This window comes from Rhea americana, unplaced genomic scaffold (assembly GCF_003343005.1).
Source record: "Rhea americana isolate MKP2758 unplaced genomic scaffold, rheAme1 scaffold_47, whole genome shotgun sequence".
In the NCBI taxonomy this organism is placed as follows: domain Eukaryota; kingdom Metazoa; phylum Chordata; class Aves; order Rheiformes; family Rheidae; genus Rhea; species Rhea americana.
In genome coordinates, this window is record NW_028186612.1 from 5,820,387 (window position 1) to 5,833,640 (window position 13,254).

General features: G+C 41.5%; 1 protein-coding gene across 1 annotated transcript in view; it reads right to left on the reverse strand.

The window, feature by feature from the left end:
- Window positions 1-13,254, reverse strand: part of OBSCN (obscurin, cytoskeletal calmodulin and titin-interacting RhoGEF) — a gene marked incomplete at its 5' end in the record, with an annotated part of 135,422 nt that overhangs the window by 38,445 nt on the left and 83,723 nt on the right. Inside the window, 6 exons of the mRNA XM_085316526.1 lie at window positions 7,775-7,880; window positions 9,047-9,176; window positions 9,791-9,893; window positions 10,152-10,319; window positions 11,071-11,184; window positions 12,192-12,369. Of these exons, the coding sequence (XP_085172652.1) occupies window positions 7,775-7,880; window positions 9,047-9,176; window positions 9,791-9,893; window positions 10,152-10,319; window positions 11,071-11,184; window positions 12,192-12,369 (799 nt within the window). The remainder of the gene's footprint in view (window positions 1-7,774; window positions 7,881-9,046; window positions 9,177-9,790; window positions 9,894-10,151; window positions 10,320-11,070; window positions 11,185-12,191; window positions 12,370-13,254) is intronic.

The window sequence follows — 13,254 nt, forward strand, 5'->3', positions numbered from 1 at the left end:
GTTGAGGTCCACTCCACTGAGTCAACGATCCCCTGGTAAGAGGAGGTGGACTTCTGTTGTTCTGTGATCCTGCTCTTAAATGTACCAACCTCCCTTGGGGCTGCTAGGAGGAGCAGTGTGTTCTTATAGACTGTTAGCTCAAAATGGGCATAAGATATGGATAGTAACTAATAATCATCATAAAAAATTAGTAAGAGATGAAAGGTGGAGCCATAGCTTACACATAACCTCAGCTGTCATTTCACACATCCTCCTCACCATTTAACAGAAGTCTTCTTTTAAAAAATGTAGTCAACTATTACAATCATATCAAAGTCAAGAACCGGTTTTAGCAAAGTTATGACTCTCGTGGGAATGTATTTCCCCAAAATATCATTGCATAAGCACCTATCACCATTAGGATGTAGTTTGTATAGATTTGCTTGGAGGCCTAACACGGAAAGACAACGTCCCCCTTCTAGAACATAAAACAATTCCATTACGTACTTATGTATGATATTTAAGAAAATACTGTAAGATTTCAATGCCTGATTAGCTTCTGGTCTACATACAACTGAGAAAGTACTGTTTTTGCTTTGCTTAATCTTTATATATTATAAGCACCCAATATAAACCAGGCTGAAAGTATCTAAAAAGCCCCATTCGCTACCAGGATGATAGTTCATATTAGAAATACAGATGCTTAGAGAGTAGAAACGTGTAACATAGTTAAACTTCCTTCTGCTTCATCATAAAAGACGTTTCTTAAGAATTTAAAACAGGAAGCAGGAGAAAATAATTGCAAGCTATGAGATATTTGTAGTATTTGTGCGTCTTTTGAGCGGGCAGAGCTCTGAAGCAGCTTCTTTTCAGCACTGGGACAGATTCTCCCTTTCTCGAGCTCTTACGCGACTCCTGCGGATTTCAGTGCAATTTGTTCTCACATTGCATCATCGGAAAACCAGCCCAGGCTGTGTCTGACACCAGTGTTGCTATCTTTTGAAAGGGACAGCGAGGTTTTTCAGGTTGTGGCTTTGCATGACACAAACTAACACGAGATCCAGTGGGATGGGAACGAACACACTTGCATGGCCAATATACACAAGCTTGTTATTGGATCATGCATAGGCAGCAAGGCAAAACACAAAAGTTACCCAAAAAAAAAAAAAGTCAGCACTTACATGATGATGGTTTTCTTGGGCACTTTAGTCTCTTGCTCAGTGACTACAAAGAAAACAGTATGAACAGCATGGGGTTAAATAAGGCAGAAGCTGAAATGATTAAATTAACTTTTTTTCGTTAATCAAAATAAACTTGAGTGAAGAAAAACACCTGTACCATCCCATCCATGCTTTCTGTGGTTACTTCCAGCATCACCTTTAGTGTYTCTGAYCAAGAATGAGCAGTCAGGGTGTTGMCTSAACRTTTTAGATTTGCAAAGGCTTTTTGTTTTGTGGCTATGAATATTGCAAATAAAGKTTTTTTTTCCTACCATGAGATCCTGACACTGTTGTTTGAAAGATCAGCGCTAGAAAACAAGGAGAGTTTTTTTTTTTGTCTTTTTTTTTTTCTTTTCTGTAATAAGATGGTGATGGCTTAAGAAACATTGCTACAGAAAAACCTAGAGAGCTGAAACACTTCAAGGTGCAATGCTTTGATTAGAAAAACACTCAGCAGTCAGTTTCCAGGCTTTTGCAGACTAGATGCAAAATCTGTGCTGATAACAAAGAAAATTAAATCATTATCATCAGCACAGAAAATCAGCATCACAAAATCCCTACGAAACCCCGGGGGAGCTCTTGGTAATATWCCTACACCTACCGCCGCTGGCTTTTGCTACCATTTACAGATTTTTTCTAACTCTTGTCTCATAATGAACTGGAAGTTCTTGAGGCATATTAAGACCAAAAAAGGAGAAAAAAAGAAAAAAGCAAYGATTTTTCAAACATTTCTTAAAAAGGACATTTTAAAAATAAGAAAGATAACATTTGAAGACTTCGTAAAGATTTTCAGCAGTTTCTCAACCTATCTGCTGGCATAAAATWAAGACAAACATTTGAACCAGACTGTTTTGATTACATTCTGAACAGCTGAATCAGTTTGGGATCTAGGAAAAAAAAAAACAACAGCATGATCCGCTTTTTATTGAATTTTAAGTTAGTAAAGTTCCTAAAAAACTTAATTTAATCTCTAAGTATTTTTCCAGTGATTGTTTTGCAATCTTCCACACCACCCTATATAGTAAATAAAGTAATTTTTAGCTTGATATAATTAAAAGTGAACTGCAGCTTAAAAAGAAATAACAAAAAAAAAAAAAAGGAAATCTGTTTGCAGACCCTCGTCTTTCTCACTCTGATAACAGCTATGGGCATCAAAAAGGTAATATTTACCAAACTTGATATTGCACTATTTCCATAATATCATAGTTATTGCAGAGGGAACTTCTTGTAGCTGTGTTTTCTCTGATGGAGCTTACGGTAAATGCTGCCGTTTTCAGCACTGGCCAAAAACTGTACAGACTAGAAATCAAAAAAATACTTATAGTATTAKATATAACTTAACTTCCAAGGGTTCTATGCTACCACTAAGTAAAAATGGAAATCTYACCATGACTACAGAGAATTTTGTGCAAATATTGATGTTAATATCTGACCTGGAGCTTAATGTTTCTTTTGCAGAGCCTCGTCTTGCTTATGCATGTACAAATCTGGAACAACCCCAATAGACTCAGGCGAGTTACTCCAGAATTACATAGGTTTAAACAAAATAATTTGGGGAATTAAGGTTTATCAGGTAAGCAAAGGACAAGATTGTTTTCAAATGTTTATCTCTGAATGAAAGTACAATAGAGCCTTTTTATCTATCCTCAGTTAATAATTTAAAAATGCTTTAATACATCACTTTTTAATTATGAAAGGAGTATTGCTCAATGATGGAAGATGAGCTGAGTGCTTGGAATAACTTGTTGTACCCAAGTCAGAAGTTTTCACTAAGTTTTTAAACCTTTAAATCAATATTGTGCAATTTATACACAACATAACTTTTAGTAATAAATCTCATCAAATAATATAACACGATGAATCYATAAGCAGCAAGAGAATCAGTTCTGCAGCAAATAGGGCATTAATTAATTTGATTACATACATAAAAATAACTTTTTTAGAGGGTTGTATTAACAGCAGCTACATYTAGTTGATAATTAAATATGTATTTAAGGGAATTCCTCAGTGTCTGTAGGAGGAATCCTCCTGTACGCCTTGCTTTATTAATGCCTGTCCATCCAAATGGCATCAGCTGCAGTATTTCCATATGCAACAGATGTCAAAGGGATTCAGTATGCAAAGGTTCAGCAGCCCTGGGCATGAGAAAGCTGTAAACGGCACATAGTAAAGGCGTCCTGAGGACCTGCAGTTTAGTGCATGACAAAGGAATTTTATATGTAGGATCCAAGGTATGAGAGAGGATTTAAGCAATCCTATGTGAAGGACAGAACCACACGAAAGTAGGATGAGAGAATCTGGGTTGCCTTTTTCGAGAGAAAAACACCCTGCATCAGTTTTTGCACCAGATTTATCATTTCAACTTGTTTGAGAGCATTTTAGGAAAACAGYTTTGCAAAGCAGGAGCTCCTGACAAGCAGGTTAAAAGCTGTAAGCATTAGGATCAGCCAGTGCTTCTACAGGACCAGACTCCTCTTTGGTTAATGCGTGAAATCATCGACTCACAAGTTATGAAACATTTAGGGTAAGTCTGAATCAAAGTCGACTCTCGTTGATGCAAATGGATGAGAGGTGGTTTCTGGTATGGCCCTTATTACAAGATCTATGTTCCACTTTTTTCCCCTCACAGAAGCCTAAATCTGTATTTTCCTTTGCGGAAAACACAGGAACGCTGCTCTGCTTTCACCTCGCGGGGTCATCTTTYCAACCAGGGACCTTTAAAAAGGTCAGGGGGACAAACTCATATTCACTATTCTTTCAGTAAGAGGGTAGCACTAAGGGATACGATGTCTCTCCAGCTCTTCATAGAATCAGTAAGGTTGGAAGGGACCTCTGGAGATCATCTAATCCAAGCTCCCTGCTCAGCAGGGTCACCTAGAGCATGGTAGACAGGGTTGCATCCAGGCGGGCCTTGAAGATCTCCAGAGAAGGAGACTCCACAGCCTCTCTGGGCAACCTGTGCCAGTGCTCCATCACTCTCACAGGGAAGAAATTCCCCCTCACGGTCAGGCAGAACTTCCTGCGGTTCAATTTCTGCCCATTGCCTCTTGTCCTGTCACATGGGACAACTGGAAAGAGTTTGTCCCCATCCCCCTGANGAAGATCTCCAGAGAAGGAGACTCCACAACCTCTCTGGGCAACCTGTTCCAGTGCTCCGTCACTCTCACAGGGAAGAAATTGCCCCTCATGCTCAGGCGGAACTTCCTGTGCTTCAATTTCTGCCCATTGCCTCTTGCCCTGTCACATGGGACAACTGAAAAGAGTTTGTCCCCATCCCCTTGACACCCTCCCTTCAGGTACTTACACACATCGGTAAAATCCCCCCTCAGTCTTCCCTTCCCCAGGCTGAAGAGGCCCAGCTCTCGCAGCCGTTCCTCATAGGGCAGGTGCTCCAGCCCTCGGATCATCTTCATAGACCTACGCTGGACCCTCTCCAGTAGCTCCCTGTCTCTCTTGTCCTGGGGAGACCAGAACTCGACACAGGACTCGAGATGAGGCCTCACCAGGGCTAAGTAGAGGGGCAGGATCACCTCCCTCGACCTGCTGGCAACACTCTTCCTAATGCACCCCAGGAGACCATTGGCCTTCTTGGCCACAAGGGCACATTGCTGGCTCATGGTCAACTTGTCATCCACCAGCTCTCCCAGGTCCTTCTCTGCAGAGCTGCTCTCCAGAAGGTCAGCCCCGAGCTTGTCCTGGTGACTGGGGTTATTTCTCCCTAGGTGCAGGACTTGGCACTTGCCCTTGTTGAACCTCAGGAGGTTCCTCTCCACCCAGCTCTCCAGCCTGTCCAGGTCTCTCTGAATGGCAGCACAGCCCTCCGGTGTGTGAGCCGCTCCTCCCAGCTTGCTATCATCAGCAAACTTGCTGAGGAGGCACTCCATCCCCTCATGCAGATCGTTGATGAAGAAGTTGAACAGGATGGGACCCAGTCCTGAGCCCTGGGGGACGCCACTAGCCACAGGCCTCCAACTGGACTCCACATCACTGATGACGACCTTCTGAGCTCTGCCTTTCAGCCAGTTCTCAACCCACCTCACTGTCCATTTGTAAAGAAATGTTGCATTGGAAAGCCTCATAATATTTCACTTAGGCCTGCAAGATGGTATTACCAAAAGCTGGAGGTACAAGGTAGCTAAGTAACTTGGCCAAAGCTCTGCAAGGAGAACTAAGGCAGAACTATGAAGAGATCTCTGTTTCCTTGCTGCAAATGTTATGTTCTGGATATCTACTCCAAGCTTCTGCTCATCTCCACTCGCACTGCTGACCCATTCCCCTCCCATTGACTGTCTCGTGGCCAGGACATGTCAGCCTGCCTGAGAACTCAACATTTTTCAGAGGTGCAGGACTTMCATAAGTTAGTGAACCTGGGGTACTCGATCACAATATTAATACATTAAAAAGGAATGCCAGAGCCACTGCAAGTCAGCCCATGTCAGGAGAGATCTGCCGTGTGCAGATGAAGCAGCAAGGTGGCTGGCCACAAAGCAGATACTCAACTTGAAGTCAAAGAGATGGATCTTCTTTCAGTTACTTTTTTTTTTTAATGTCTAATGTCCTTTCAATAACCACCGAAAGTGGGTTTTTAAAGCAATTCTCCATTGACTTCAGCGCAGCGACCAGGTGTACCTGAAGGCAGGTCTCAGCGTTTCAGACCTGCTGCCTGAGCTGTCAGCTGCTCACAAAAGGGATTCCTTAGTCCAGTGGTTTTCACCCTTTTTGAGTTTGGTTCTTCCAGTGGGTGTCCAAATTCCCATACTGTGAATTTAAACCTAATGACAACAGGTTTGTTTTTCAGAACCATAGTGACGGGGCAYGAAAACTTGGTCAATGACGGTGCGTCAGGGCCTGTAAACCACTGTACTAACATGATATCCCAAATTGGGCCCTTAGGTTTTGCTCAGTATAATGAACAGTACAGAAAGGCAAGACAAGAAAAACTAAAATAATTGCCACAAAAGCCCCTAAGGAGCTTCAAGAGGCTCTGGCAGTAACCACTTCATAGACCYAACGGTAAATCAGGTAAAAGACCCACCAGGGTCTAGCAGGTGAGCTATGAAACACAGTATAATTATTTTCTAATGGAATAATACCACGCAGCGGTAATGTTGTCTTCTTGGTGAAGCGATAAATAATCCCATTTTCAAAAATGGAAAGGATTATAAAGATGGAAAGAGAAAGCCTTCGTGAGACCCATCTCTCCTCCTTTTCCTCCTGAACCAGCTCRCCCTCTCTTCCTCCAGGGAGATGAGTCATTTTCTTCCCTATTGCCAAGTTTGGGCAACAGCACAGCACCAATCACAAATGATTYCATGACACTTCCAAAGCTTCCAGGCAATCTCTAAATTATGTTTCTTCAGTCAACTTCACAACATCTTTTATCACTGCAGGTATTACAGCACATCAGTAATTTAGGGCTGAACGTATGTATTTAAAACCCTGAGAGCTGAACAGTGCTTCTAAGGSTGTTTTACAACCCTTGTTTGTTTATGTAACATCTCCTGCCTCGGTAAAACAAAACTTCATCAAAATATACTGCCTTAACAGCAATTTGTTTGTGTTCCTCTGCATCTTGCATGTAATTTATTTTTCTCTCTTTAGCTCACAACAAGGACAAAGCATTCAAATACTTCAAKGCTTATCCTACTGAGACAGCTACGGTATTGCTATACTAGCACCGTCCTCCCCGCAATGCTTTTGCATGTTTGATGGTTTCCTGATAAAGGACCACAGGGACAGTGCTTGTGCCCATGCCCAGCATGTCAAGCTAACTGGTCTCAACTGGTATCAACAACCAGCTCCCCACGTGGGCCAGTGGGCCCTACTCAGATAGAGCCTCTCACCAAAACTCAGCTATGACGGGTTTGGAGGGAACAATTCCCAATATACCGCTTGTGCCATCACCTGAAGAAGATAACTTCAAGCAGTCTTACTGTAAAAGTGCTAAGAAAGAGATGCTTCACTGGATGGATGGAAGATCACTCCACATCCCCCTATCAATTCAATCGAAGAAAAAAAAAGTAGAAAAAAAGGAACAGGCTCTACGATGATGTGGGGTGTAATACCCGAACAGCCTTACTAACAGGTGAACCAGTACTGCTCAGGACGTACGGCTCTTCATTCTGCTTTCTCAATCATTTCAGATACTGCTCAGTGGTATTTCGGGAAGACATCACAATACACATGCAGCTTTACTTACAGGACCTGTTTTTTTGTCAGCAACACTTAATTCATGTTCTGCCAAACTGACACACACCTTTTCAAGAACTCCAACAGGATGAGAAACATTTTCTTTCATTAGTGGCAGCATGACATACTCTTCACTTGCTCCTCTTTTTTTCATATAATGCACTTTTGAGCATTATATGATGAAGATGATTTGCATGGTTTGGAAATCAGCAGATGGTGATGGGTATAGAGCTGAGTTGCAGCATACCCATGCACTTCTCGATAGACATACAGGTACATGTACACCAACAATCAACATGGATAAGATGGCAAATAGATTCGATCCTCAGTGAGGTGGTTTTAGAGTAAGTCACTGACATACTTACAGAGCAGGTCAAGGATCGTACCTTCTATAGTGATGGCTTGGTCTCCTCTCCTGTCCTGGGTCAGGGCTGCTGCACTATGGTGGTAAAGGTCTGCTCCACTTTTTGCCGACCCTAATCTGTTCACCAGCTAAAGAGAATCATGCAGTACTGAATAAAATGCAGGATGGTTTTATACAATACAACTCTTCTACACGATATTGCAGCTAAGTTAACAAATTCATTGCAATTCACAGCAGATAYGGAGGAAGACGTGACCCCAAACCTAAGTTATGGTCTGAACGAGCACGTCGCTGCTCAGTGGAGTTCATTATAATGCTTTAACCCAAACAACTCACACGCACAGGCAAGTTACAGCACATCAGCTAACCCAGTTACCTGCAGTTCACTCTGCAGCCTGTGACTCTGTCCTAAGGTGACTATCTCCACCAACAGATACGTATTTCTATCATATGCCATTTAAATGCTAGTTAAATAAGTGTTTTTTGTTTATCAGCCTTTTGTCCACCAAGTCTTTTCAGCTGAGGAAATAAGGGATCTTGGGAATCTTAGCTTATGACAAATGCAAAGTAATGTAATTTTGCAAAACTTTTAGTAGAAGTCATTAAACTATATCAGATTACCTAACAATTTATGTGGAGTAACTGAAGTTGCTGTGAGCTAAGAGCCATTTACAGTCATTCAGCAGACCCATGATAAGATGGTAAATTAAAGTCAACCGTTTTTATACCTGAGCCCTGACATTTTTCTTGTATTTTATTACAATGAATGCATAAATTGTAACTAATTTTTAAAAGATTTTTTTAATAGTACATTTAAATTATTTTAATCTATTACATGCTTCCAGGTATACTTTTTTTAAAAAAAAAAAAAAAAAACAGGAATTCCCTTGGTTTTTACTTGTATTGAAACCCAATTTTTTCTTTTGATGCTTTATTTGGAGCAGCATCAATCTGTTCTTAATCTAAAAATGGTCCAGAAACAAAACTTCATGCCCAAATGCTCCTAAACTTTCAACAGAAGTAGCACTAGAGAGCTGGATCCAGCTTTAAGCTCAGTATCAGCTGTTCTTATCTGAACAACCAAAATCTCAGGTCAGAATATTATGAAGCTTTGGGATGATCATAGTCCAGGCCCGGTTCAGAGGAACCTCACTTTTATGATGAGCTTTTCTAACATAATATGCAACACCAGTTAATCAGTCATTAATCTCTCACAGTGGATCTCTCCTAGTAAAAGGAATTTCCCTAGTTACAACATGCCAGAGAGCAGATCTTTACATCTCTTTGAACTTACTTCACATTCATAGTATCCCATATCTTCCCTGGCAGGGTTCCTGATCACCAGGACTAATATGCCACTCCGTGGTTCACTGAAAGTCTGGTATTTACTGGTGTCTGTYAGCAGTGCACCATCTTTGTACCACCTGCATATGGAAAACACTGAATGTAAACCAGGAAAAAATATGCAGGGTCAAGGAGTCCCCAGCTCACCCACCCATCTATCAGGCCAGCAAGCAAAAAACTCAAGAGTTAACCATTAGAAAAAAGTCTGGATCCCACACTGGCTTTAAATTCCTGGCAGATAGAGCTACAGATAGATCACACACAGATACTGTACTCAGCAGGCTTATGAGATACTGCTCAAGGCACCTCGTTAGCCAATGGAGGGAGCAGTAGTCCCAATGCCCAGAAGCTATACTGAGCTCTTTATATGAACACTCCAGATTCGTTGCTGATAAAATCAATTCAAGCGTAGGCAGGGAACATAAAGGATTCCTAAAATGTTGACAGGGCATTAGATGCGATACAGTCCCATATCAGGTATTTTTGTAGCTGTTTCTTTTCAGATGCTTGTTGGAATAAATTGTGTGAGAATACCATGAATTTTGGGACCAGGAAAAGCCAGGATTGGGAGGGAGACAAGCTGGAGAACACAGAGAAGAAAGGTTCATAAACTTGAAGGACAGGGCAGGAGACTGTTCTGACCATGGAAAACRGGAAAAGAGAATTTGTTCCAAAGTGACTTTCAAAAGCTGACCTGATCTGAGGCCTAGGTGCTCCTTCAATAGTACAGGTAAATTGAGCATCTTCACCGTCAATGTAATAAGCATTTCTAACCTTGTTCACAAACCGTGGTGGCACTGCAAAGCAAGGATAAACACTGCCAACAGCTGGAACGATGACAACATCCTAACAGATGCAAGAGATGTGTCCCTGACCAGGTAATTCTTGCACATGAGACCCTAAACACCTCATTTTCTAAGAACAATTCACTAYTCCTGTAGCATTAAAGCACTTTCTGAAGGGAGTATACTGCATAGTATCGACTGCCTTAATATTCTTGTTTAGGTTTTACATAACAGACCCCTTTGAAACAATGAATCTGTGTAGGGTTTTACCTTGAACAAGGATCTTTCCTAACGTACTGGTACTTCCAGCAGGACTGGAAGCAAAGCACATGTACTGTCCTGAGTCGCTGCCTGCTAGGTTGTCCARGATCAGTGTGCAGGAGCCATCAGGATCTTCTATTATAATGTGATGGGGATCCACCTCCACTGGCTTCCCATCTTTAAAAATACAGGAAAAAAGAAGTCTTAGTAAATAGCTTAGTATCAATTATACTTTCTCTCTAGGAAATGCATCCAGCTCTTTTTTTCAGAGATCTGAGGGCTGTATTTGTTTTCTGCAGCAAAATCTGCTAGTTGAGCAATGAACTYGTCCTCCTCCAGCTCTCTACAGTGCATCCTGTGAAGAAAGCACTGTTCCAAGTCACTCTCTGCTCTGTTGGGGGATCTCATCCATCATCAACCCTCATTTAAAAACAAAACTCTTCCAAAGTACGTGCTGTCCAGTTGAAGCTCTTACTTGCTACCAAGTGTAGTAAAAGAAACACTTACAAAGAGACCACAAGCACGCAGAACATATTTTTATGAGGTATGAATTTATCGCAAAGCTGTTTCTCCTGCAAGATAGTTATGCCGAGAAAAGGAACATGTCCACAGAGCTGCCTGTGTTATCACACAGGAAGGCCTGAGCTAGTATAGCARGTTAGTCATTTCCAAGAAGTTGTTTAACTGCAACAAGATGGGGCTTCATCTGGATTAATCCGCAAACCTGAAAAGCAGGGTACATGAAGTCACAGGAAGGTCCATGCTACCGCAGCTTGGCTGCGTAGYAGCTAACTTCTTTAAGGCTAGACTCAGGTGTCTCCCAGAGATCAGCTCACAGATCATCTACCGACAGCTTCACAGAGAGCAATACACACAGAGCACAGACTCGGAATATGTGTTTCACRACAACACGACTTGCTGCTTATACCTTTATACCAGCAGACAGATGGCTTGGGAGCTCCTGTGACTTTGCAAGCCAGCTTGACTGTCTCCCCAAGCTCAGCTGTGCAGTCTGCCAGTTCTTCCTCAAAGTCCGGAGGTACTGAAACGTCAGAATAAGTATGTCAGGCCTGAGGAGGGGAATGGCTATTGCAAAATAAAATGAAAATAGGCAGAATCTTTGCAGAGCTGTGAGGTCAAAAATGGGAACCAGAAAATAAAAAATCTAGCAAGCAATGACTTTAAAGGTGACACGCTGTTCTTGTTTACTTGGGAGTAAGTTAAGTGTGCCAAAAGTTGGTTGCTGGCTTTAAAGATAGGACGTAACAATCCTGGGTTTGTTGCTTATCTTAAAGTATTTTAGGCAATGATTTTAATAAGCACACCYGTTATTCAGACACTAAACAGCTGCCACAGTTAATTCCCCAATTAATGTGCACTCYCGATATACAAACCATATTATTCTGTTGCTCTGTACACAGCAAAATCTATGCTTTGTTAACAGACTTTTAGTCTGATTTATTCCTACCACAAGAAGGCATGTAAAATTATTTTGATAGTCTTCCTAATTAGAACATCTCACTAAAAACATAAAAATAAACTGCCCAGACTTGTTTTCAGTGCATACACCAAAACCAGTATTTTGGATTTTTAAGAAGCCAAACTGACTTATGTTTTTAAAGGACAAAATTTCTAGCTCATATCAGGACAATATGGATCTAACACCCTCCCAATAAATTCTGTAGACACAAAACCGGTGTAATATTAAATGACAGTGAGGATGAAGGAAACTAGATGACAAAATAAAAATTCAAAGCAAAGCTATGCGTCTCGATAAATCAATGTAAGCCAGAACTCTGGAATGAAGGACTGAATACTCAACAAAATCACAAGTGGTTCTACACTGCTACCAGTAGGTCTGGTACCAATAGGTTATTTATTTATGGAAGTCTGTGATGGGACTGATGGAAACCTCTAACCTCAGTTTCGTCTAAGAGGTGGCAGATGACCCTAGAGGGTTCTCTCCCACTCAGCAGCAAAGTCCCMTTCCCATGTCAGGGAGGTATCAGGTAGTGCAGGCAGGCTCAGACCGTCTCGGGCTGTACTCACTCCAGATAGGCTGACTGATCCGTTGCTGTATGCCACAGATTTCCTTCACCCAGGAATTCTTGATAATTACGGTACGCGCCTGAAGGAGGTACTTGCGCACCGAGTCTTCCCGTTCGTGCCAGATTTCAAACGCCCGGTCGTCTCCTTCCACAAATTCATTCACGTCTATGTTGTTGAGCTGTGCAACAACAGRAGCATAAGAAAGTCAACAACAGKTTTTTTTTCTTTTTATTTATAGATGATTTTTGGCCACTATTTCACTCCCCACAGTGATCCCAGAGTTCAGGGAAGTTCAGATCTGGACCTAGTCTTTAGGGACCACAACCATCTCCAATGAAGGTTTAAAATGGAAACAACTATTTAACACCAGCAAGTCTCCTGCTTGCAGGATATACTCTTTTCAGTGGACTTCAGTCATGTTTAAGTCCCATAAAAGTTATATTACATGCTCCAACAGGAAAAGGGGAAATAGTGATAATTTACACTGCTTTTAACAATTCTTCAGACTGCATGAGCAATGAAAAGTGGCTTTGGCTGAAGAGCAATYGGGACTTCTTTGCAATCCCTTTTCCAATATACCCAATCTTCTTAATATCAGACATTCTCCCATTTTCCGTCTAGAAGTAATTATCACATTTCASGAAAATGACACCCAGAATTAAAGGGTATTCCAATAGCACAGCATTGTTGGGCTGACATCAGTGACTGGGCTAGGTCCAACACTCCATTTTTTTCTTTCTTTCTTTTTCTTTTCTTTTTTTTTCTTTTTTTTTGGTGGGGGGGGGAGTTGAGCATCTAATGCTGTAGSGAAACTCTACGTGCAATTTCTTACAGCTTTAATCTAGACCCTGAATTTCTGAAGATGAGTTGGTCATATTCATTTCTAACARGAATTGGTTTCAGGAAAGGAAACAAGCAGCAGAGAGGAACTGGTGGTAATGCAGCATATAATTGAAACAATGTTTTCTCCAGTTTACTACCAACCCTACAGCCTGCGAATACCAAAGATCTACAAACTCTAGCAAATGCTACAGACAGCACCCCAACCAAAATTCATATCAAT